The 22,415-nt window shown below is 44.3% G+C and overlaps 1 protein-coding gene across 1 annotated transcript in view; it reads left to right on the forward strand.

The window, feature by feature from the left end:
• The first annotated feature begins 418 nt into the window (after positions 1-418).
• The window catches only part of MICU2 (mitochondrial calcium uptake 2), a 312,841-nt gene continuing 290,844 nt past the window's right edge, over positions 419-22,415 (forward strand). Inside the window, exon 1 of the mRNA XM_073662237.1 lies at positions 419-667. Within this exon, the coding sequence (XP_073518338.1) occupies positions 473-667 (195 nt within the window). The 5' untranslated portion in view covers positions 419-472. The remainder of the gene's footprint in view (positions 668-22,415) is intronic.

Genomic DNA, 22,415 nt, shown 5'->3' on the forward strand with positions numbered 1-22,415 from the left:
TGGGGCTCATTATACTGTATATTGGCCCGCCGCCCACAACTTTGTCCAAGTTTTTACCTTTGGCCCTCTGTGTTTGACTTCCCTGACTTAGAGGGATTCTCCTCACTACTTTATCCCGGTATGCTCTGTTTTATGGCTCCATATGGGCCCTGTATAATACAGCCATACACCCCGCATGTATATGGGGCACTGCAGTAGCGGTCACTACTTAGAGGGATGCTCCTCGCTGCTTTATCCCGGTGTGCTCTGTGCTGTGCAGCACTTATGTATAGCAGTCCGCACACTGCACAGTTCACACCACAGAGTGACCCGGAGGAGCAGTGCAGCAGTCTCCGCTCCGGCGCCGGCAGGTGAGTGACTGGGGCTCAGCAGGTGAGCAGGCAGCGTCCCCCCACCTCCTCGTGACGTCACACATCAGCTGACTGCTTCGCGCGAGAGCAAGCGCCCAGTGACAGCTGACACTGCCGGGAAGATGGCGGCGTGGAGAACTGGATTCCCTGGTTTTGCTCGTAAATTGGTGGCCCTCGGGGGCCCTGGGATACGGATAACCCCGAGAGTGACTCGTATGGCGGGAGTGGGCCTGCTCGGTGCCGGAGCCGTGTACGCCGGGCTGCAGCTGGTGAGGAGCGGACACCGGAGCCCCGGAGTGATGCGGGTGTGCGCACAGGTGAGTGGCCGTGAGCCTCAGACTCTGTGCTGGGACTACAGGTCTCAGCATGGCCTCCCTTATTAGTCAGTGCGGCCTGTATAATCTCTATCTTTGGGGAGAGTTTTCTTACTTTATTCCCTGTATTTGGAGCTAACATTTGTTGCAATTGGTTTTTATTGAATATTTGGCCTTTTATAGCTGCTGTACTGCTCTGTCTATCCTGTCTGCAGAATGAGCTAACTGAGACTCCATCAGTGAGTTTGTAACTCTGTGTTTTTTTGAGCCCCTTTCAGCCGGTTTATGACCACAGACTCTACTGTGAATGAATGTGCAGGGAAACTAAGCAAAGGGCGCAACATTTTCAATGCAAACATGATTTTTTAACCCCAACTACATGCATTTGAGGAAATAAAAATTACCCCCAAAGATGGACTGCCTCTATAATAATTAAGTAGGTACTATATCGGCACAGCCACCAATGAGAGGCAGCAGAAATGTCACATGACAGCCTCTGCACTCTGATTTCTGCCAGTAAGACATGTATTCGCCCTACATCTGCTCTACATTTTACCTCTTTTTTTTTTTTTTTTGTTTTGTATTTTTTGCAAACAATTTTTTTATTGATCCGATGCATCTAGAATAAATGTAAAAAAAAAAAAAATCCTTTGCTGACTTGTGTTTCCATGGTTACAGACTACAAATAACTACTGTGTAATCTGATCCTGGAAGGATGGATTCCTCTTCATCTGCCCCCCACTATTATAGAGGCTGTGCACTACTTTTGTATTGATGATTTTATCCTGCTTGGGGGGCACCTGGGACCCTCACCTCTGAGCTGCTATCACCTCTACCTGAGGACGGATGTGGATCCCACAGATTTGTAGCGACCACTACACATTTAGTGGAGCCGCACTGTCCCCATCTGTACACTGTACATCTGACATCAAACAGCTGATTAATGGAGGTGAGGGATGTCATGCCTCCTTCAATCTGATATCCATGACCTTTCTCATCAAAGTGTGAAACAAACCCCTTGGTTGTCCAAATCAAACAAGTTGTCACCTATCCAGAGGATAGGTGAGAACTTGTTGGTTGGTTGGTGTCCAGCCTGCTGGAGGAACAGTGCACTTCTATCCCAGTTAGGAAGGAGTGGCAGTGCACTTGCTTGGCTCCATCATTTCTGCGCTGCGTTCTAATATTTCCGCCAGCTCCATACAGCTTTTATCCCTGTTACAAAATGGAACAAGCATCCGACCTGCCGCTCTTTTTTGTAACGGGGATAAAAATTCCCCGATCTGCAGATTGGTGGGGGTCTCAGCTGTCGGACACCGTCTAATCCTATGGATAGGTAATAAGTTGATTTGACTGGACAACCCCTTTAATGTCTCTTAATTTGTAAGAAAAGGAGGCAGCTGGTAGAAGGTTTTAACACAAATGAGATTTATCACCTATACACATGTCCAATTGCTGGGTGGTCCCACTGATAGGACCTTCAGTCTCACATGGACTCTAGTGATCTGATCGGCGTCCCTGAACATGCATAGCTGGTTTGAAAGACTGTAATGGACTAAAATCTATATGACTGCGTTTGTGAGATGGCAATTTACAGATGGTCGCTCAGTCAATAGTTTTTCAAACTATTTAATGTATATGGTGATGCTAAAGGGGTCCCCCTATGTCAGTGAGTGATGGAGTATTGCTGAGGTATGCCATCACTTGTCAGCCAAGGTAACTAGAAGGAATATAAAGCGCACATAGGGTCTTATCCGAGATAAAAGGAATATTTGTGAGAGATAATTCAAATTCACTCACCTATTAGGGTTGTGTAAGACACAACCACTGTACTTAGCATTGGCGGCTGTTGCAAACCCCGAAGCAATGATCCTTTGTTGGGTGAAGAGAATGGGGCATCAGACTGCACTGCTCGCCTGTCAGAATAAATTACCAGAGGAATCCAAGTCGATGTAATGATGAAATAGACTTTATTTCTACGCGTTTCATGTCAATCACACCACTTCCTCTATATGATATAGACTGTCCTGAGGAAGTGGTGTAATCGCCACGAAACGCGTAGAAATAAAGTCTATTTCATCATTACATCAACTTGAATTCCTCTTGTACATTATTCTGACAGGCGAGCAGCGCAGTCTGATGCCCCATTCTCTTCACCCAACAAAGGATCACTTGTCAGCCGGCACTCACTGCTGTATTGTAGGTGAGAGCCACTGATGACATCACGTTGGCAGATGCGTGCCAGTGCACAAGTACGATTGGCAGGTATCATAAATCCACTATTTGGTATCTGCCAGCACGTTAGTGCTTCTTTCCTTCCGAGGTGGAAATAATTGGCACGAGACCGCCCTATTAATGACTTCTAAGGCTGTATCTCTGGGGTCTCCTCTGCAGTGATGATTCAGGACTTCGTGCTCGTCACCATTTTTTTCCTGCAAAGCAGCGCTCCTGGCCAGCCATATGTACAGGGAACTGCAGCCTTCCACATTTGCTTAGGTAGATTTGCTCTAGGGCGAGTAGCCATGAATGCCCTTGTTCAGATGAAAAACTGTGAAAGTGCAGCACCTTCTTTCTCAGGATTGGTGGGGGTCCCAGAGATCAGACCTGTGGTAATCATTTGGGGGTTATTCTGCTACGTAAATGAGTGAGAACGGTGATGCCGCGTCTACTGGTGCCTGAATAGACGTGTTTGTGATTGGTAGATCTCGTGATTTCACTGGCACCACTCACCTCGTGATAGTGAAGTGAGCCAAGCCAGAATAACCCTCTAAGTGATGGCACTTTGTGGCGTTACGCCACCACTTAGTGAGGCTGGGATACCACATTAGACTGGGGCCAGACTGTGACTTTGGTCACGTGGCCAAACATTGCAATGTTCTGCTGTTGCCTCACAACATAAAGCAGGTGAACAGGGCCGCCCCGGGGTACCATGTAAGCGAAAAGCAAAGTGCAGAAAATACAAAGTTTTACAACTAACTAGTTACGCTACCCTAGAGGTTGCAATGCGACTCCATTCACCTATATCACACTGTGATGTAGTAGCGGCACAACGAGCTTCAGCCATGAGACCTGTGTTGTGGCCAGAGTCACTGTGCAGACCCAGCTTTAAGGCTATGTTGAAATCCGTTCCATTCACCGGAACAGTTTTGTTTCTGCAGCATGTGTGACTTTTTGCTCACCATGCTCCATGTCTGAGCCCATCATCCTGAGGTCTCAGGCACCTAAATTCAACTTATATATTGGCTCTGAGTCAAATGGCACGTCAATAAAGTTATACCTACAAGAATCCAGAAGTCTAAAGCCATAATAAATATATCACAATCTTTATTTAATAATTTAACAAAAAAAAAGTAAACCTAAAAGGGGGAATAAGCAGAAAACACCAAACCAGGCAGTACCCAAACAAATTATTGTATGAGTGATGATGAGTATATCTACAGAAGGGTATAGAAAGAGCCTACTGACACAAAGTGCAAATGTGCTAGAAATAAATATATAAATATCTAAAGAATTATAACAGTATCTACATACAGTATAGCAAATATTTCATCTAGCATATCATTTATTACCTACATAGATCACAGGTTCTCCCAAGTGACAATATGAGGTATAGACCAAAAGTTTGGACACACCTCATTTGAAGATTTTTCTGTATTTTCATGACTATGAAAATTGTACATTCACACTGAAGGCATCAAAACTATGAATTAACACATGTGGAATGATATACTTAACAAAAAAAGTGTGAAACAACTGAAAATATGTCTTATATTCTAGGTTCTTCAAAGTAGCCACTTTTTGCTTTGATGACTGCTTTGCACACTCTTGACATTCTCTTGATGAGCTTCAAGAGGTAGTCACCGGAAATGGTTTTCACTTCACAGGTGTGCCCTGTCAGGTTTAATAAGTGGGATTTCTTGCCTTATAAATGGAGTTGGAACCATCAGTTGTGTTATGGAGAAGTCTGGTGGATACACAGCTGATAGTCCTACTGAATAGACTGTCAGAATTTGTATTATGGCAAAAAAAAAGCCGCTAAGTAAAGAAAAACGAGTGGCCATCATTACTTTAAGAAATGAAGGTCAGTCAGTGCGAAAAATTGGGCAAACTTTGAAAGTGTCCCCAAGTGCAGTTGCAAAAACCATCAAGCGCTACAAAGAAACTGGCTCACATGAGGACCGCCCCAGGAAAGGAAGACCAAGAGTCACCTCTGCTTCTGAGGATAAGTTTATCCGAGTCACAAGCCTCAGAAATCGCAGGTTAACAGCAGCTCAGATTAGAGACCAGGTCAATGCCACACAGAGTTCTAGCAGCAGACACATCTCTACAACAACTGTTAAGAGGAGACTTTGTGCAGCAGGCCTTCATGGTAAAATAGCTGCTAGGAAACCACTGCTAAGGACAGACAACAAATAACAACAAAGGTTTTCCATAAATAACAATTAATGAAAACAAGGGGAGTAGGCAGTACCCTGTGGAGTAAACAGAATGTCGTCCACATGCAAGCTGAGCAAAAAAGACTTATTGAAAAAAGGGGAGTACAACACAGCAACATTTTCTTGCATGCAAATAACAATGTTTTATTAGAAAAAACACACAGTATGGATAGATTACATACAAGGAGATAGTGCCGGATGGTGTATTACATCGCGGTAGGAAATTAATAAATTCATGGTACTGAGAGGCAACACAATTGCACAATGCCCATACAGGCCATACTGTTAGTCTTAAATTGTAAACCAACCAGCATCAGGGTAACAGGCTGGGGTCACAATGCATGCCATAGGTGCCCCAAAATATTACTTAGAAAGATCCACCCTCCCCTACAGCCACATCAGAAGTAACAATGATAATCACAATGAGTATTAGGGGTCATCGCCTATAGTTCATACAGACCCACAAAGCAAAAAACTAGAGGTGGCATAAGGAGAGGTAACCTAGTAACCTACCTATGAAGCACCACTGGTCACAAGGGGAACATGGGAGTGAAGACAGGAATGCCCAACGTACGTTTCGCGGCCCACGCTGCTTTCTCAAGGGCAGAGAGTATTTGTTGGAGGTGGCACTGGTCACATCAGAGTGACATCCCTTTTAATGTGAATTACCTGTTCCCATGCGGACTGTGACTGTCCTCTTTGTTGCTTTTCTTTGCTCCTCTCTGGGTTCCCTGGTCCCAACATTCTCCGCAATCCTTTAATTAGAAAATGGTTTAAGATGAGAGATTGGTGAATTTTTCCCTTCGTTTTGCCCAAAAGGAAAATGGCCATTTGGGTGTGCGCACGCGTGGTGAGTCCCTGCAGTACCACCATCATTGAAGGCATCCATACGATGCGACGCCACAGGAAACTCTTTCCTGACCCGCACCGTCATCGCGATGGCCGGAAGTGATGTGTGGATGCCGGGATTCCGCTGCGCGTGCGCCGTTACCGATGGCTGTCACGTTCATCTCAATTGAGGATGGGGGTATAAATAGATATGAGATCCCATACATACCACACCGACCTCCGAGGAAGCCCACTACGCGAAACGCGCGTCAGGGCGCGATCACAGCTGGACATATATGGGTAAGCCTGACTCATGTTAAGTAGTGAGCGCACATATATATTTATACATACTGCACAATCAAAGTATTAATACTGCCCTTTGGGCACCTATCAGCCTAAGGACCTTTATGAATTGCCCATATCGTTTCTATGCCCTCCTGTGATCTTTTTCATGTATTTCTCACCTTATACCCACCGATCTCTTTTATGTTTTGTAGTGATCTTGGCTTTTAATATGATCTAAATAAAATATATATTTTTTAATCTATTTTTTAGTATTTGAGTTGCATTTTTGGGGTGCACCATTCTTTCTATAGGTTTATATACACAATGATATGGTAAAATCCCCTCCTTTTCCCCATGAATGGGATATGTGATTTATTCTCCCGCTGCGTAGGTATTATGCTTATATACCCCAGTGGCGCCTGAAGATCCAGTCACGTAGCTGACGCGGCGCGCACCCGGAAGTGGCCAGCTGAAACCCGGGGCGCGCCGCAGGGACCACGTGACAGTGAAGATAGTGACGCCAGTATTGGCGCATGCGCACGGCGGTGAGAGCACGCCGTGCACGCGCCCCAGTCGTCAAACCGCCCACCGTGTGTGCGCAGGAATGAGATCCCACACATGCGCAGGGTGGCCAAGAGATGGCCGGGCGCTCGCACGCCGCGTCCCCACCGCACGCACGCACGCACGCACGCACACAGCGTACCTGGGCCCACAGCAGGTGAAATCAAGCAGTAACAAACAGCCCTATCCAATGGGGTGTTGAATATGAATGAAAGGAGACAGAGGTTAAAAGAATCTGAGGAGGGGGGGGCATAATATCAAGGAAAGAAAATGACAAGATGATTAAGGTATAAGAAACAATCAAATAAATCTGGCACATATAAAGACATATATATCTAAGGCACGTCATCTTGTCTTGTAAGCCCATGTCCCATAGCAACCTCCAATCCGGTATAGACATCCAAATTCCACCATTATCCATAATGGGCAAGGGTCATGAAAGATTTTAATCTGGGGTACATAGATATACTCTGATAAAGGAGAAAAGAAAAAAAGAACAATAAGATACAGAGCACAGAATTAAAATCACATAAAATACAAATCCCACTTGGGAACACCTCCCTCACTTCCATCAAAAGAAAGATGTTAAAAATAAAGGTGTACAGGGTCAGCTGCTAAGGTCATAAGAAAGAGGAAAAACTCAGGGAATCATTGAGGCCATTGGGTGTCATTGTGCCCAATCGCATAATCCATTGTGCCACCCTCTGGGCGAGCACTTTTTTAATGTTACCCCCCCCCCCCCCCCCGAATCCCCATATGTATCACATCAATACTACGCACCATAAAGGAGCGAGGGTTACAGTTATGTTTAGTCCTAAAATGGCGTGGGACAGTCTTAAGTAGTGTTAGATTCTCAACTGAGCTGGCTGCCCCAATGTCTCTTACGTGCTCACGTATGCGTACCCGCAGTTCTCTGGAAGTCAGACCGACATAAATTAGAGTGCAACTGCAGGTAGCTTATTAGATGACACCCGTCGTGCCGCATGATTTATGATGTCTAATATCGAATGATCTATTACCATCTGCGGAACAGAAGCTGGTGCATCGAAGGACATTGGGGCAAGCCACGCAGTGTCCACACTTAAAACTGCCCGAATTCGGGCCCCTTGATCCAAAAGGGCGCGGTATCGGTGGTACATAGTGGCTGTTAACAAGAATGTCTCCGAGGCTGCGGCATCTCCTGGGTGTCATGGATGGAAAGTCCCTGAGGCATCCCCTCAGGGAGAGCTCCGTCATCAAAGTGTCCCAATGTTTATTTAGAATAGTTCTCATGTTAGGCCATTCGTGGTTATAGGTTGAGATAAAGCGAATCATCTCCTCCCCCTTTGCTGAGGGTTTCTTAGGATGGAGAAGAGAAATGCGAGGGGTCCTCCTTGCCCTGCTATATCCCCTTTTAATACATCTGACTGTAACCATGCTGTGTAAAACGGTATTTCAGCTCTTGTGCCTGACGTTCAAAATTTTGTTCTGTAGAGCAGATCTGCCTCATCCTCAGGAGCTGTCCAACCGGGACAGCCCCAATGGTTGCTGGACTGTGGGCAGATTCGGCGTGAATCAGAGTTGACTGCAGTGGGTTTCCTGAAAACATCTGTCTGAATACTCCATTTGATGTCAACATTAAGGGAGATGTCCAGGAAGTCCACTCTTTTGGTATCAAAGACATATGTCAACCTTATATTATACCGATTCACGCCGAGAGAGTCCATGAACTCCCCGGGCTGCTGGGCCTAGCCCCGCCACAAAAACAAAATGTCGTCAGTGTATCTAAGCCAGCACAGCACATGGCTGGCGGCGGCACACCCTCCCCTCCAAAAATCTCTATCCCACTGCCCAAGGAAGAGATTGGCATAGGAGGGTGCGCAGGCCGCCCCCATGGCCGTGCCCCGCTTTTGAAGGTAGAAAAAATCCTTAAAGACAAAAAAGTTGTGGGTCAGGACAAACTCCAGCAGCTCCAGGATGAGCTCACACATGGGGCTATCCAAGTTGGAGGCCCCCAGGAAAAGGTGGACCGCATTTAGACCATCTGTATGGTCGATGCTGGTATATAGGCTCTCTACGTCAGCAGTAACGAGGAGAGTTCCTTCATCCACAAAGACCCTGTCGACCCTGGTAAGGACGTCCGTCGTGTCCTTCACATATGACGGCAAAGTTGCCACCATTGGTTTCAATTAGTGGTCGATGAACTTGCATACGGGTTCGCACAGACCCCCAATGCCGGACACGATCGGACGTCTCGGTGGGTCAACGGGGTCCTTGTGGATTTTTGGTAACAGATAGAAGGTCGGGATCCTGGGGAAGGCAACAGTCAATCCCTCCAAAACCTTCTTAGGTATAATTGCATCCTCAAAGGCCCGCATCAAAATGCCCTGAAGTTGTAGTGAGAAGGAGGCCAAGGGACAGTACGTTAGCTTGGTATATGTATGTGGGTCCCTCAATTGCCGGAATACCTCACGTTCTTATTTCTGGCTAGGCCAGATCACGATATTACCCCCCCTTGTCCGCCGCCTTAATAACGTCACTGATTGATTATAGTTGTTGTAACGCCTGGCGTTCTCTGTGTCACATTGTCAAATTTACGTTTCGTCGATAACTTCATAAAATCCTCAGTGACAAGTCTAGTAAAACTATCCACCGCTGGACAAAGGGACAAGGGGGGGGGGCCTCGTAGATCTGTGCATAATTGATTGAGGGAACCCACCTGACGGAAGGCTGTTTTGTTCATCCGATAGTTCCTCCAGACATCTCAAGGCCTCCTCCTCAGCCACCACAGTACCCGGATTAGCAGAACCCTTGTGGTGCAGTTTTTTCAAAAGAAGTTTGCGGGAAAATTGATGTAAATCCTTTATCGCTGAAAAAGAATTGAAGGCATTAGTGGGAGAGAAAGACAGCCCCCTCCCCAGGATCTCGACCTGTGCTTTGGTCAATATGTGGGAGGACAAGTTGATTACCTGGAGCCCTCACTGGGAGGAGACAGCAGGGCCCACCATCGTTGGACCTTTAGTCTTGTTAGCCTGTCTGGTCTGCATTTTACTGAGGACAGTAGGTGTTGTCAAACGAGGGCCCTGTGAAATAATAGGATGGACCTCCTCTTGGGATATACTAGATTGTGCCGACCTGGATCTTGATCTGGAGTTCAACACATTACGATATTTAGATCAAGAACGGTCAGATTGGCCCCTCATCTATAAACTCGTTGGTTCTGCTTATCCCAGATATCTCTGAAATTTCTTTGCTTTATTAGCTTGAATATCATGGGCCCACTTTTGTAATTAAACATCAATATCCTCATTCATTTTTTTAAGTGACTCATTGGACAGTCCATTTTTAAGAATTATTTGGGGACCCTCATTCTCGGATTCAATTTCCTGTAGAGAGGCAACATTCATATCTCTTAGCAGGGTTAAAAAACCTTTTGAGCAAGCGTCAGATAGCTCCTCCCAACGGCTCTTAAATGATTCATCAGAAATTGGGAAAGAGGGAAACACTTGCACTCGAAGACCCCTTGGAATGAGCCCCTTCTGTAGATATTTTTCAAGGAACGCATGGTTCCACCAGACCTTGGTACGCTTCCTCAGAAGCTCCTTAATCTTAGTAGCAGCTTCCTGTACATCTGTCTCCCCCGGACTCAACCTCACCACAGTCCTATAAAGCGTCATCAAGTAAAGAGAGCCACGTACTGTCACGTGCTCTGAAGTCCATAGTAATATTGGCTGAAACTGTGAAGAACACAGATATACAGATTAAATAACAACAAAGGTTTGCCATAAATAACAATTAATGAAAACAAGGGGAGTAGGCAGTACCCTGTGGAGTAAACAGAATGTCATCCACATGCAAGCTGAGCAAAAAGACTTATTGAAAAAAGGGGAGTACAACACAGCAAAATTTTCTTGCATACAAATAACAATGTTTTATTATATATAACACACAGTATGTATAGATTACATACAAGGAGATAGTGCCGGATGGTGTATTACATCACGGTAGGAAATTAATAAATTCATGGTACTGAGAGGCAACACAATTGCACAATGCCCATACAGGCCATACTGTTAGTCTTAAATTGTAAACCAACCAGCATCAGGGTAACAGGCTGGGGTCACAATGCATGCCATAGGTGCCCCAAAATATTACTTAGAAAGATCCACCCTCCCCTACAGCCACATCAGAAGTAACAATGATAATCACAATGAGTATTAGGGGTCATCGCCTATAGTTCATACAGACCCACATATCAAAAAACTAGAGATGGCATAAGGAGAGGTAACCTAGTAACCTACCTATGAAGCACCACTGATCACAAGGGGAACATGGGAGTGAAGACAGGAATGCCCAACGTACGTTTCGCGGCCCACGCCGCTTTCTCAAGGGCAGAGAGTATTTGTTGGAGGTGGCACTGGTCACTCTATATACCCCAGTGGTTCCTGAAGATCCAGTCACGTAGCCGACGCGGCGCGCACCCGGAAGAGGCCAGCTGAAACCCGGGGCGCGCCGCAGGGACCACGTGACAGTGAAGATAGTGACGCCAGGACAGGCAACAAGCAGAAGAGACTTGTTTGGGCTAAAGAACACAAGGAATGGACATTAGACCAGTGGAAATCTGTGCTTTGCTCTGATGAGTCCAAACTTGAGATCTTTGGTTCCAACCACCGTGTCTTTGTGCGACGCAGAAAAGGTGAACGGATGGACTCTACATGCCTGGTTCCCACCGTGAAGCATGGAGGAGGAGGTGTGATGGTGTGGGGGTGCTTTGCTGGTGACACTGTCGGGGATTTATTCAAAATTGAAGGCATACTGAACCAGCATGGCTACCACAGCATCTTGCAGCATCATGCTATTCCATCCGGTTTGTGTTTAGTTGGACCATCATTTATTTTTCAACAGGACAATGACCCCAAACACCTCCAGGCTGTGTAAGGGCTATTTGACCAAGAAGGAGAGTGATGGGGTGCTACGCCAGATGACCTGGCCTCCACAGTCACCAGACCTGAACCCAATGGAGATGGTTTGGGGTGAGCTGGACCGCAGAGTGAAGGCAAAAGGGCCAACAAGTGCTAAGCATCTCTGGGAACTCCTTCAAGATTGTTGGAAGACCATTTCCGGTGACTACCTCTTGAAGCTCATCAAAAGAATGCCAAGAGTGTGCAAAGCAGTCATCAAAGCAAAAGGTGGCTACTATGAAGAACCTAGAATATAAGACATATTTTCAGTTGTTTCACACTTTTTTGTTAAGTATATAATTCCACATGTGTTAATTCATAGTTTTGATGCCTTCAGTGTGAATGTACAATTTTCATAGTCATGAAAATACAGAAAAATCTTTAAATGAGAAGGTGTGTCCAAACTTTTGGTCTGTACTGTATATATACTCAATATCTATAATGCATTATCCCTACATATACAAGCCTCACTATAAATAAAATAACTCCAGAAAGTGGATAATAAACAAAATCACGGATACTATAAAAATGAAGTGCCAACAGTGCAGAAAATATCACGTATGCAAAAAGCTGCAAGGTAGCAGATGTGCAAAGTAGCAGCAGTAATGAAGACCTATTTCTATAGGGTGTATATGGCAAAGTGCCAGATAGAATAAATAAAGAGGCTGAAATGATGCACAACAGAGGGTACGACCTGTTATTTGGTATTAGTGGCCCCGCCCTGACGCGCGATTTGCTTCTTCCAAAGGGGGTTATACGAAAATGTGGGTCATTACCTGTTTATTTAGTACTTTAAATCAGTGGTGGCAGCGGGTGGATTTCGGCGCTCAAATCGGTGTCCCAGAAGTCACGTGACCTTAGGCACGCGTCACGCATCATGCGGCCTTGTCCACCTACTAGACCTTTGTAGATCCCTGTAGGACCCGCATTAAACAAAAAATCCTATTTTCATTTTTGTGAGAGGAGAAGAGAGCCACTCTTCATTAGGGCGTGTGGTGGAGCGACTATTAATTGAAATGGACTCCCGGCAATGTGCCCAGTTTACCAACAGCTGGAGAGCCACAGGTTGGGCAACACTGTTGTACGGTAAAACTGTTCTTGTAGTTTTTTGCCTATACAGGTTTTGCATGCAGGCACCATATTTAGTTTTGGCTTCTAAACCTATGTCTGCATGGGACCAGAGATTTATGTGAAGGGGGCTGGCTGGCTATTTAAATAGCTGATCAACCCCATTCCCTGTCTATACTGTTCATTGGCTGAGACAGAATTTTCACACATGTAACTACAACTTCCTTTAGCTGGATAATTCCAGGATATGGACCCTTTTTTAGGGGCTTTTTCTTTTATTTTTATCTCTTAAATGCATGAAGTTTTGGCTGATAAACATTTTTTTCTATTGGGTTTCACTAAACATTTTGCTCCATTTGTCTTCTTATAGCCTCAGTATTCATAGTTATAACTGCAAGGGTTTGTTCACACTTTGCATTACAAAAGGAAACCATTTACATTCCCAGCAAAGTGAATGAGATTTCTGAAATCTTGTGCATGTGCTGCTTTTCTTTTCCTTGTGAATAAACTGCAACCTTGTCCAACACCCAATCTCCAAATTTTCCAAGTAAGAAAAAAAAAAAAAAAAAAAAAAAAAAAAAGAGCTTTGTAGATTCATTAAAAAGTTAAAAAAAAACCAAGTTTGAAAACAGGACATCCTGCAAAAAGCCTACGCGTTTTGCACCTAGAAATATGTACAGTTCTTAGTAATGGCTTTGAACCTTCAAAACGTTTCTTCAATTCTGCAGCATGTCAATTCTTTCAGCGCTTTTGTAGCATTGTTAACACAGTCCAATGCATGGGGGTGGGAGGGAACGCATTTTTGATGCAGAAATGTCTACAGCAAATACTCAACGTGTGCACTTATACTTTGGGGTAATATCTCCTGCTGAATGACAGCATGTGTGAATGTGTTTTGCTACTATTTAGGCTATGTTCACACGCAGCGTTTTTGCTGTGTTTTTACTGTTGTCAAAACCTGCTTTCTTGGCAATAAAAGGTTGCTTTCAAAGCAACCGTTTTGCAACGTTTTTGGCGGGGCTGTGGAGTCGGTAAGCCAAACCTCCGACTCCTCAATTTCCCTGACTCCGACTCCCTCATACACGGCTCATGTTTAAGTGATACATTTCCTGTAGCACAGATTCATCTCAGCTAAAAGTCTAGACCCTTAGATCAGGAATAGGACAGACATTTATAGGACATTTCATAACTTTCCCAGATTCTTAGGAAAAAATATTCCCCACAAACTGCATTGAACTACTGTACCCAATTTATTTTATATTTTAGGAGTCAGTCCATTTTATACCGACTCCACCAAAATGGGCTCCGACTCCTCAGCCCTGTTTTTTGAGTGTAGACCACATGTGTGCATTGTCTACAGTACATGTTTTAATAGATTTTATTTATTTTACTCACTTTTATATAGTGCTAACATATTCCACAGCGCTTTACAGACATCGTCACTGTCCCCATCGGGGCTCACAATCTAAATTCCCTATCAGAATGTCTTTGGAGTGTGGGAGGAAACCGGAGAACCAGGAGGAAACCCACGCAAACACGGGGATACCATACAAACTCCTTGTAGATGTTGTCCTTGGTGGGATTTGAACCCAGGACCCCAGCGCTGCAAAGCAACAGTGCTAACCACTGAGCCACTGTGCAGTGGTTTTATTCACCAAAACTGCTTCAAAAATTAACAGACTTCAGATTTAAAGCGAACCTGTCAGCGAGCAGGAGAAGCCGCCTGTGCAACTAGTGCACAGCGCGGCTCGGTCCCCGGCAGCTATTAAAAATGTTTTTTTTCTGAAACGCTGCAGCGCAGAGGCTGGTACAGGCCCACGGTTTGGGCAGCATGTATCACCTGTCAGGTTCACTGTTCTCAAATTTACTTAGGAAAAAAAGCATGCGCGTGCATGAGATTTCTGAAATCTCATAGATTTTGTTGGCCTTGTAAAAAGCAGCTTTTAATCTGCAAAGCAAACAACACTCCATGTGAACATAGCCTTAAGAAACTTTTTATTTTTTAATAGTTCAAGAGCTTGTACATGGAAAGAATTGAAGTAACTTCACAAAGTAATCATGTCCTACTGCTGTCCTCAGTACCTCTGCAGACCTGTCTATCGTCACAGTCGGGTATCACTCCTCTCTATCGGCCCTCTCCTTTACTGATTGTAGGAGAGCAATTACAAGGGTCAGAAGAAGTGCAGTAACGCCTGTCCATAGGGTCACACCACACAAGGTCTGCATAGGAGCTGTAAACAAGAAACGGTGTCAGATTTTTGACGTTGGGATTTGCATTGTTTATCGAAGCGCTCACATGAAATTTTTCATGCCCTAAACCTGTGTAAATGTGCATGTAACGTAGTGTAAGTGCGGTAATATACTCACCGATCGCTGTCTTCTCCAGTTTCCAGCGCAGCTCTAATCCTCTTCTCACTCGTATGTCTGCAATTCAGATCCACTGGATCCCACTGGGGTTTTGTGGGTGACCCAGCAGTGCCTTTTACGGTGTATAGAGCGTCAGAACGAGGCCCCATAGACTTACATTGTAAAAGAGACTTCCGGCTCATACATACACCCCAGCAAAACAAAATTACAGTCACTTGAGTGAGTGACTAGATAGGCTATTTTGGTGTTCTTATTTATTTTCAAAGCGGATAGAAAACCCCCATTTAAAACAGGCCATTAATAGACGGATTCCTATATATCCAAATATTCCAATCTATATTCATAGCGCCGCAGCATTTCTCTCCCTCCCCCATACCCGATCCTCTGCTCGGACTTATGTTTTATTTTCCCCCCTCAGCTGGTCCATCGTGTTTATTATCGAGCTCGTTTCATGGATATTTCAAAGTGTTTCTTCCAAGGATCAAACTTGCCGCGTCATAAACATAGAAGTAGCAGCTGCTGCTGTAATCCCACCACTACCAGCTTAATAAAGCGCGGGGCGAAATCTTTCCTGGTTTTATACTTTAGTTTGATACATGAGATGCCGCAGTTTAGGGATTCTGTAAGATTGTTTCATATGGATCTTTCATGAACTAATAAAGAATTATAAAAAGGAGCGAAATAATGTTAACTAATTTGTTGCTAATTTTCCTTTTTTTTCCTCCCTATACCCTGTTGTAAAATTATTTGATTCCTAGCTTTATGTACTTGGCGTATTATTTTTGGGATAATGTTTTTTTTTTTTTTTTTTTTTTTTTTTACTTCACTTTATGCCTGCCGGTAATGATATTCCCATACAGGATTTTTTTCTATTTGTTTTAAACAAGTTACAGTTTTTTGTTTTTTTTTTCTATAGTCTAGATTTTTTTTTTTGGTGGTGGTGGGGGGGCGGGGTCCATAGTAGGAATAAATATGCTCAAAATAGGATAAACTCCACAAACCCCCATCCATTTTTCTTACTATTCTCAGTCAAAGAATTAGAGTACGGTATATATTTTCCTTTAGTAGGCTGGAGTTACACACTGCAGTTTTTGGTGCAGTGTCTGGCAGAGTTTTTGAAGTCAAAACTTGGGGTAGACCTCCAAAGAAGCCCCCCCCCAATAAGGGAGAGGAAGGTGGGTCCTTTGCACTGGAATTGCAATGTGAATGGGGGGATCCAAAAGGCTCAGTGCAGAATGGAGCTGCAAGTATTCGAAGGAGAAGACTACACCAATTCCTTGGTGAGATCTTGTATTCGCTCCTTTGAGTGGTAAGAAGGATGTCCAGGAGGGGCCTAAAGGCTCAACTGATTCAGACAATATCTATGAAGGTAAAGACTACACTGATTTCTTGGTGGGATCTGTGCTTCCTTCAAAACTACAGGGTGGACCATTTATATGGATACACCTAAATAAAATGGGAATGGTTGGTGATATCAACTTTCTGTTTGTGGCACATTAGTATATGGAAGGGGGAAAACTTTTCCAGATGGATGGTGACCATAGCAGCCATTTTGAAGTCGGCCATTTTGGATCCAACTTTATTTTTTTCAATGGGAAGAGGGTCATGTGACACATCAAACTTATTGAGAATTTCATAAGAACTTTATTCTTTCAATAGTTATTTACAAGTTTCTCTTTGTTTACAGCCATTGACTTGTCGCAGAGGTTAACACGTGAGGAGCGGATAGAAATTGTGTTGATGTCTGGTGAACGCAGTACCCGGGTCATTGCAGCAGATTTCAATGCAAGACACCCTACGAGACCACCCATCTCCCATGCTACAGTTAGCAAACTGCTTGCCAAATTTTGTGAAACAGGTTCATTGTTGGATTTGCCAAAATGTGGACTCAAGAAAACTGTCACTAATGAAGAAACATCAGTGGCTGTCCTAGCTTCATTCAGCAATAGCCCACAGTGTAGCACTCGCCGCATGTCACTGGAGAGTGGCATCAGTCGAACATCCCTTCGGCGGATATTAGCTACTCACAAATGACTCCCTTACAAAATCCAGCTGCTGCAGCATCTCAGAGAGGATGACCCAGATCGGCGCACTGAATTTGCAGAATGGGCAAAACAAAAATTGGAACAGGACCCTCAGTTTACACAGAACATTATGTTCAGTGATAAGGCAAACTTTTCTGTGAATGGTGAAGTTAACAAACAAAACCAGCGCTATTGGTCTGACACTAACCCCCAGTGGATAGATCCCTCCAAGACTGTTGGAACACACAAATTGATGGTATGGTGTGGTATATGGGGGACAAAGATAGTGGGGCCATTCTTCATCAATGGAAACCTCAATGCCACTGGATATCTGAAATTGCTACAGGATGATGTGTTGCCCTCTTTATGTACTGAAGACGTTCCCTGAGTTTTTCCACCAAGATGGTGCACCACCACATTATGGGTGTCAGGTCCGAGCACTGCTACATGAACAGTTTCCTGGAAAGTGGATTGGTCGTCGTGGGCCAATTGAATGGCCACCAAGGTCTCCCGATCCGACCCCCTTAGACTTTTATCTTTGGGGTCATCTGAAGGCAATTTGTCTATGCTGTGAAGATACGAGATGTTCAGCATCTGAAACAACAGATACTGGAAGCCTGTGCTAGCATTTCTTTTGCGGTGTTGCTATCAGTGTGTCAGGAGTGGGAGAAGAGGGTTGCATTGACAATCCAACACAATGGGCAGCACTTTGAACACATTTTATAAGTGGTCATAAACTTGTAAATAAGTCATGAAAGAATAAAGTTACGTTAAAACCAAGCACACCATTGTTTTTCTTCCGAAATTCTCAATAAGTTTGATGTGTCACATGACCCTCTTCCCATTGAAAAAAATAAAGTTGGATCCAAAATGTCCAGCTTCAAAATGGCCGCCATGGTTACCACCCATCTGGAAAAGTTTTCCCCCTCTCATATACTAATGTGCCACAAACAGGAAGTTGATATCACCAACCATTCCCATTTAATTTAGGTGTATCCATAGAAATGGCCCACCCTGTAGTTCGCCTGTAAGGGCGACCATGATGGAGGGATAGAGCAGTCTCTTATAAGACTGGAGGTAGATTTCCGATTACCATTGACCCCCCCCTAAAGACAATGCAGCTAAGCTGGAGTTGCTCATCACCGTTTTATAATAATGTTGCAAACACTAAAAATGATGTTTCGGACAGCCAAAACTGATTCAAAGTAAATAGCAGTAAGCTGATCCCAAAGATGCTGACTTACTCATTATTAAAATATTAAATCCCGTGGGTATAAAATTACAATAATGGGAATCCATATGTGCCCCTCAAAGACCCCTCTCTGAATATCACTTGAACATTGAATTGAGCATTGGTTCCCTGGCGCTGTCCTTCATCAGGAAGGGGGCTCCTGTCTGTCAGTACATGTACAGCTGGGTCACTGTAATGAGGGTCGCCTGTGGGGGCCTCCTGTCACTGAGGACTTGTTCTCGCGGCTTTCTTCAGCTCGCTGTCATATTGTACTGTATTCTTAGATTTCCCTTGTCACCAGAGGAGGAAGCATTACTATGTGATAGTTTAGGAGGCTACAAAAGGTTTCTAGTCCTGGTGGCTGATCACTTCTCCTGTATATTGACCCCAATGATGATAGGTAACCTATTGTGCTTCTAACGTCCGGTCTAAATCTCATGTCAATGTCCAGCCTGGAGATTTTCTGCCAAAGTCATGTACCAAATATTTTGAATACATTATTAACCTTATATTTAAGTTATGAGCTAAAAAAATGTTCTATGAATCTCAGCCTTGTCAAATTTTTGGAAATTGTTCTTGTATTCCGTGATATATTGATTAAAATCGTACTTTTCAAGGGGGGTGTACTCATTTATGCTGTGCACGGTAAATATGGCCAGTGGAATGATTTTGGGCACTGTTTGGCATCCATTTAACAACGTTTTTTTGCATGCCTGAAGAAAACGGATGTCAGACAGTCCACTCCATGGGCTGCATTCAAGTGAACGGCTCTGTCGGAATAAAGGTTTACGCGGATTCCGATGGAAACCCCTAAGTAGTGCTTGGCGTACTGCTCTGTATTAATGTCAACCTAGCCTTGTATAGTAATGTGAATGGTGTCTTTCTCGTCCGGTGAAAAATAATCCTCCATACTGGGGAGGATTGGGGGGGGGGGGCATTCATTTTCTTGAGGGGCCATTACTGTTGTGAGGACCGAACCAATAGGTTGAAATTTAATTCTGCTCTATATTGATATTGTCATTAATTAAAATTAATTGTGATATAAAATAATTGTATCACTTAATATTAAACATAATTAAGTATGTTGACACCCCGTATATACAATGTGAGACCTCACAGTCCCCCTATGTACAGTATGAACCCACAGTCCCCCTATGTGCAGTGTGAACCCCCATATACAGTATGAGCCTTCACACAACCTCCCTATATACAGTATAAGCCCTCACGCTGCCTCTCTATATACAGACATACATCACACACAAAAAAACCCCCAAAAAACACACACACGTTCCCCTTGCTCCCATTCTCCCGACGTTGTACTCCAGTCTTTGCTGTGTGCACAGCAGACACGATGTAGTGACATCACCACCGCGTCTGCTGTCTCGAGCACAAACTGAATGGTGGAAGAAAGAGTCGGCCGCTCCCTCATTCACCATTATATTCACCTCTACTTGCATCCTGAGGATGCAGATAGCGGTGAAGTCGGGAGGCTGGCCGCCTAGTAATTTCAGCTCTTTCTTCCTGGACTGGAATGACCTGAAGGCCAGATTTGGCCCATGGACTGCACTATGCCTGGGTCTGCTCCATATGGTGTTGCTGATGTAAAAGTAAAAATATTACGGGCATGGAAGAAGGGAAGAAAATTGGCAAAAAACTGAAATTGGCCCTGTCAGGAAGGGGTTAAGATGTTAAAGAGCTGTAAGAAGGTTCTTTGAGTTTTCTCTCTGTGGACATCCTCCCGTCAGCTCCCATCAGTCATTGTGATTGATGTCTATGAGCTGATGCTGAAAACAAAATTATTGATGCTGATTTCTAATGATTAATTATAATGCAACTTCTGCTGTGTTTGTTAATTGAAGTGTGCAGAATTGGATGAGTAAAACGATTTAAGCACTCGTTCATTAAGATTTGGGTTGTGTTACTTGCAGCGCTTGCCTACATGTGTAACTGTGCTTGATAATGTCACAGGGAGGACCTGGGATAATCTGCAAGGAGCACAGTCCTTGTGCTGTGTGATTTGGCGGCCCTCTTTACTGAGGGCAGACAGTGGGATGTTGGGCTGCTTATTTGTGCTGTTATTACGAAAGATGCTGATGACGTAGTTGTGAAATAATTGGAGAAGGTGTGTCCTGGACGGCTGTCGGACTTGAGAATTTTGATCTCCCAACAGCTGTGGTATTTTTAGTGCTATTCAATATGGTGCAGGGATCAATTAAAGGGACACAATTGTAGGATTTTACAACAGCACAACATGTCAATGATTGGGAGCATTGGAGATCTGGCCACCATGTACCAGTCTTCAGAAATGCCAAGATGGATTTCATCAGGGTCGAGGCAAAAACATGAAAAGTATAGCTATGTGTGAGTAGTTAGAGTGGAGGTCTCATGATGTTGCCTCTCGGGTTCCTGCTTGCCTGGGGGCGGTGTGCTCCTGATTGACAGTTCAGACGATTGTTGTCCTGCTGGTCCAAACCTTCCTCTCTCCTATGCTGCGACCTGAGGCAGCATCAGAGAAGCGCAGGGGGACTGAAGCCTCCCATATCCAGCGATCTGAACAGCTGCATAGCTCTGCTTGCAAGCGGTATAGCAATGAGCTTGTAAGTGCTGTGCTCCTTGCCTAAGAGACTGGACACCACTAATAGATTGTAAATAGCAGCTGCGAGTGGTGAGGATATTTAATAGCGAGCGGTGAGGATATTTAATAGCGAGCACTTTGGAGTTTTACCCATTTAGCATGGTTAAACTACAAAGGGATCGTCCAGTTTAGAAAACCTTTATTTGAGATCATCCTCTCTTTGGAGGACCTGTCTATCCTGTTTTGCACAGACAACCCATTGGTTTACATGGCGATTGTGGTTCACTTTCGTTGTGATGGTGCTGCAGATTGCTGCAGGGAACAAACACTTTTTGATCAGCATATTAAGAACAAACCCTTCTAACAAGCAGGGAGAACCCCTAGAAAAGACATATCGATCTTTTCTAGTACCACAAGGATGAAAAAAGTAATGCAGGCGATAAGAAATCTCATAGATGTCTATAGAAGCTAGCCCAAAAAGTAATGTGCCTGCAGGAAATGTCACCCGTCACACATCCTAGGCCTAACAACGTATCGCTCATTTCGATAGTCACTACATCAGCGGTATTGTAGGCTGTACCAACATTGATGCCAGTGCTACCTATGCCTTATGTAAGACCTAAGATACACAGGGGGTCTCTAGCGAAGTGAGAAGTAAAATCTGCCATGTTCAGATGCCTGATTTTCTCCCAGAGCTGCATGCACAATTCTGTTTTCCCCTGAGCTGAAATCTTTCAGCTCTGCGTCTGTACGAAGCATGCTGCCTGCCGCCGTGACTTTTATTCTGGGAAATGCAGCCTTTATACTTGGCTCTGTGCGGTAAAATAGTATAAGCAAAAACTGAATGTGTAGTATCGAGCTTTGGCTATGTTCACATCTGTGCTCGCAGCTCTGTTTTTATGATCCATTATAGTAAGGGCTCAGTTAGTTTTCTAAGTGCGATTTGTACCCGTGGTTTTCACAGATAGAACTCATGACTATGGGGATATAGTCTATGGGGCTGTTCACATGTCTTGTATTTTTGTGGACCCCCTATTACAAACTGATCAAACACTGATGAAAATCTGATCCTAAAAAACTGAGGAAAATCAGACCATTTTTACGTAAGAGAAAAATCCCTGACGTCTGAATGAGCCTTAACGGAAACACTAATATAACGTCCGTGGTGGGATCAACATCATGAGGGACCACAACAGAGTCTGACAAACCCTATTGACTATAATGAGGTCTCTTGGGATTTTGTCATGGCGTTCGTCATTTTACATGAGAAATGCTTGCAGCAGGTCTTTCCCTGTCAAATTTTAAGGGGCCAGTCTGGCAAGTTCAAGGGTAGCAAGCAGGATTTAGGGTTCTAAGGCCAGAAAGGACTCTAATCTCCTCCATGGAGTCTCCACCTTCAGGAGCCATGGCTTGAGAGACGGGGACGCCTGAAGCGCTGG

This window comes from Phyllobates terribilis, unplaced genomic scaffold (genome assembly GCF_046119375.1).
Source record: "Phyllobates terribilis strain yellow unplaced genomic scaffold, ASM4611937v1 Scaffold_2__4_contigs__length_985480577, whole genome shotgun sequence".
Taxonomy (NCBI): domain Eukaryota; kingdom Metazoa; phylum Chordata; class Amphibia; order Anura; family Dendrobatidae; genus Phyllobates; species Phyllobates terribilis.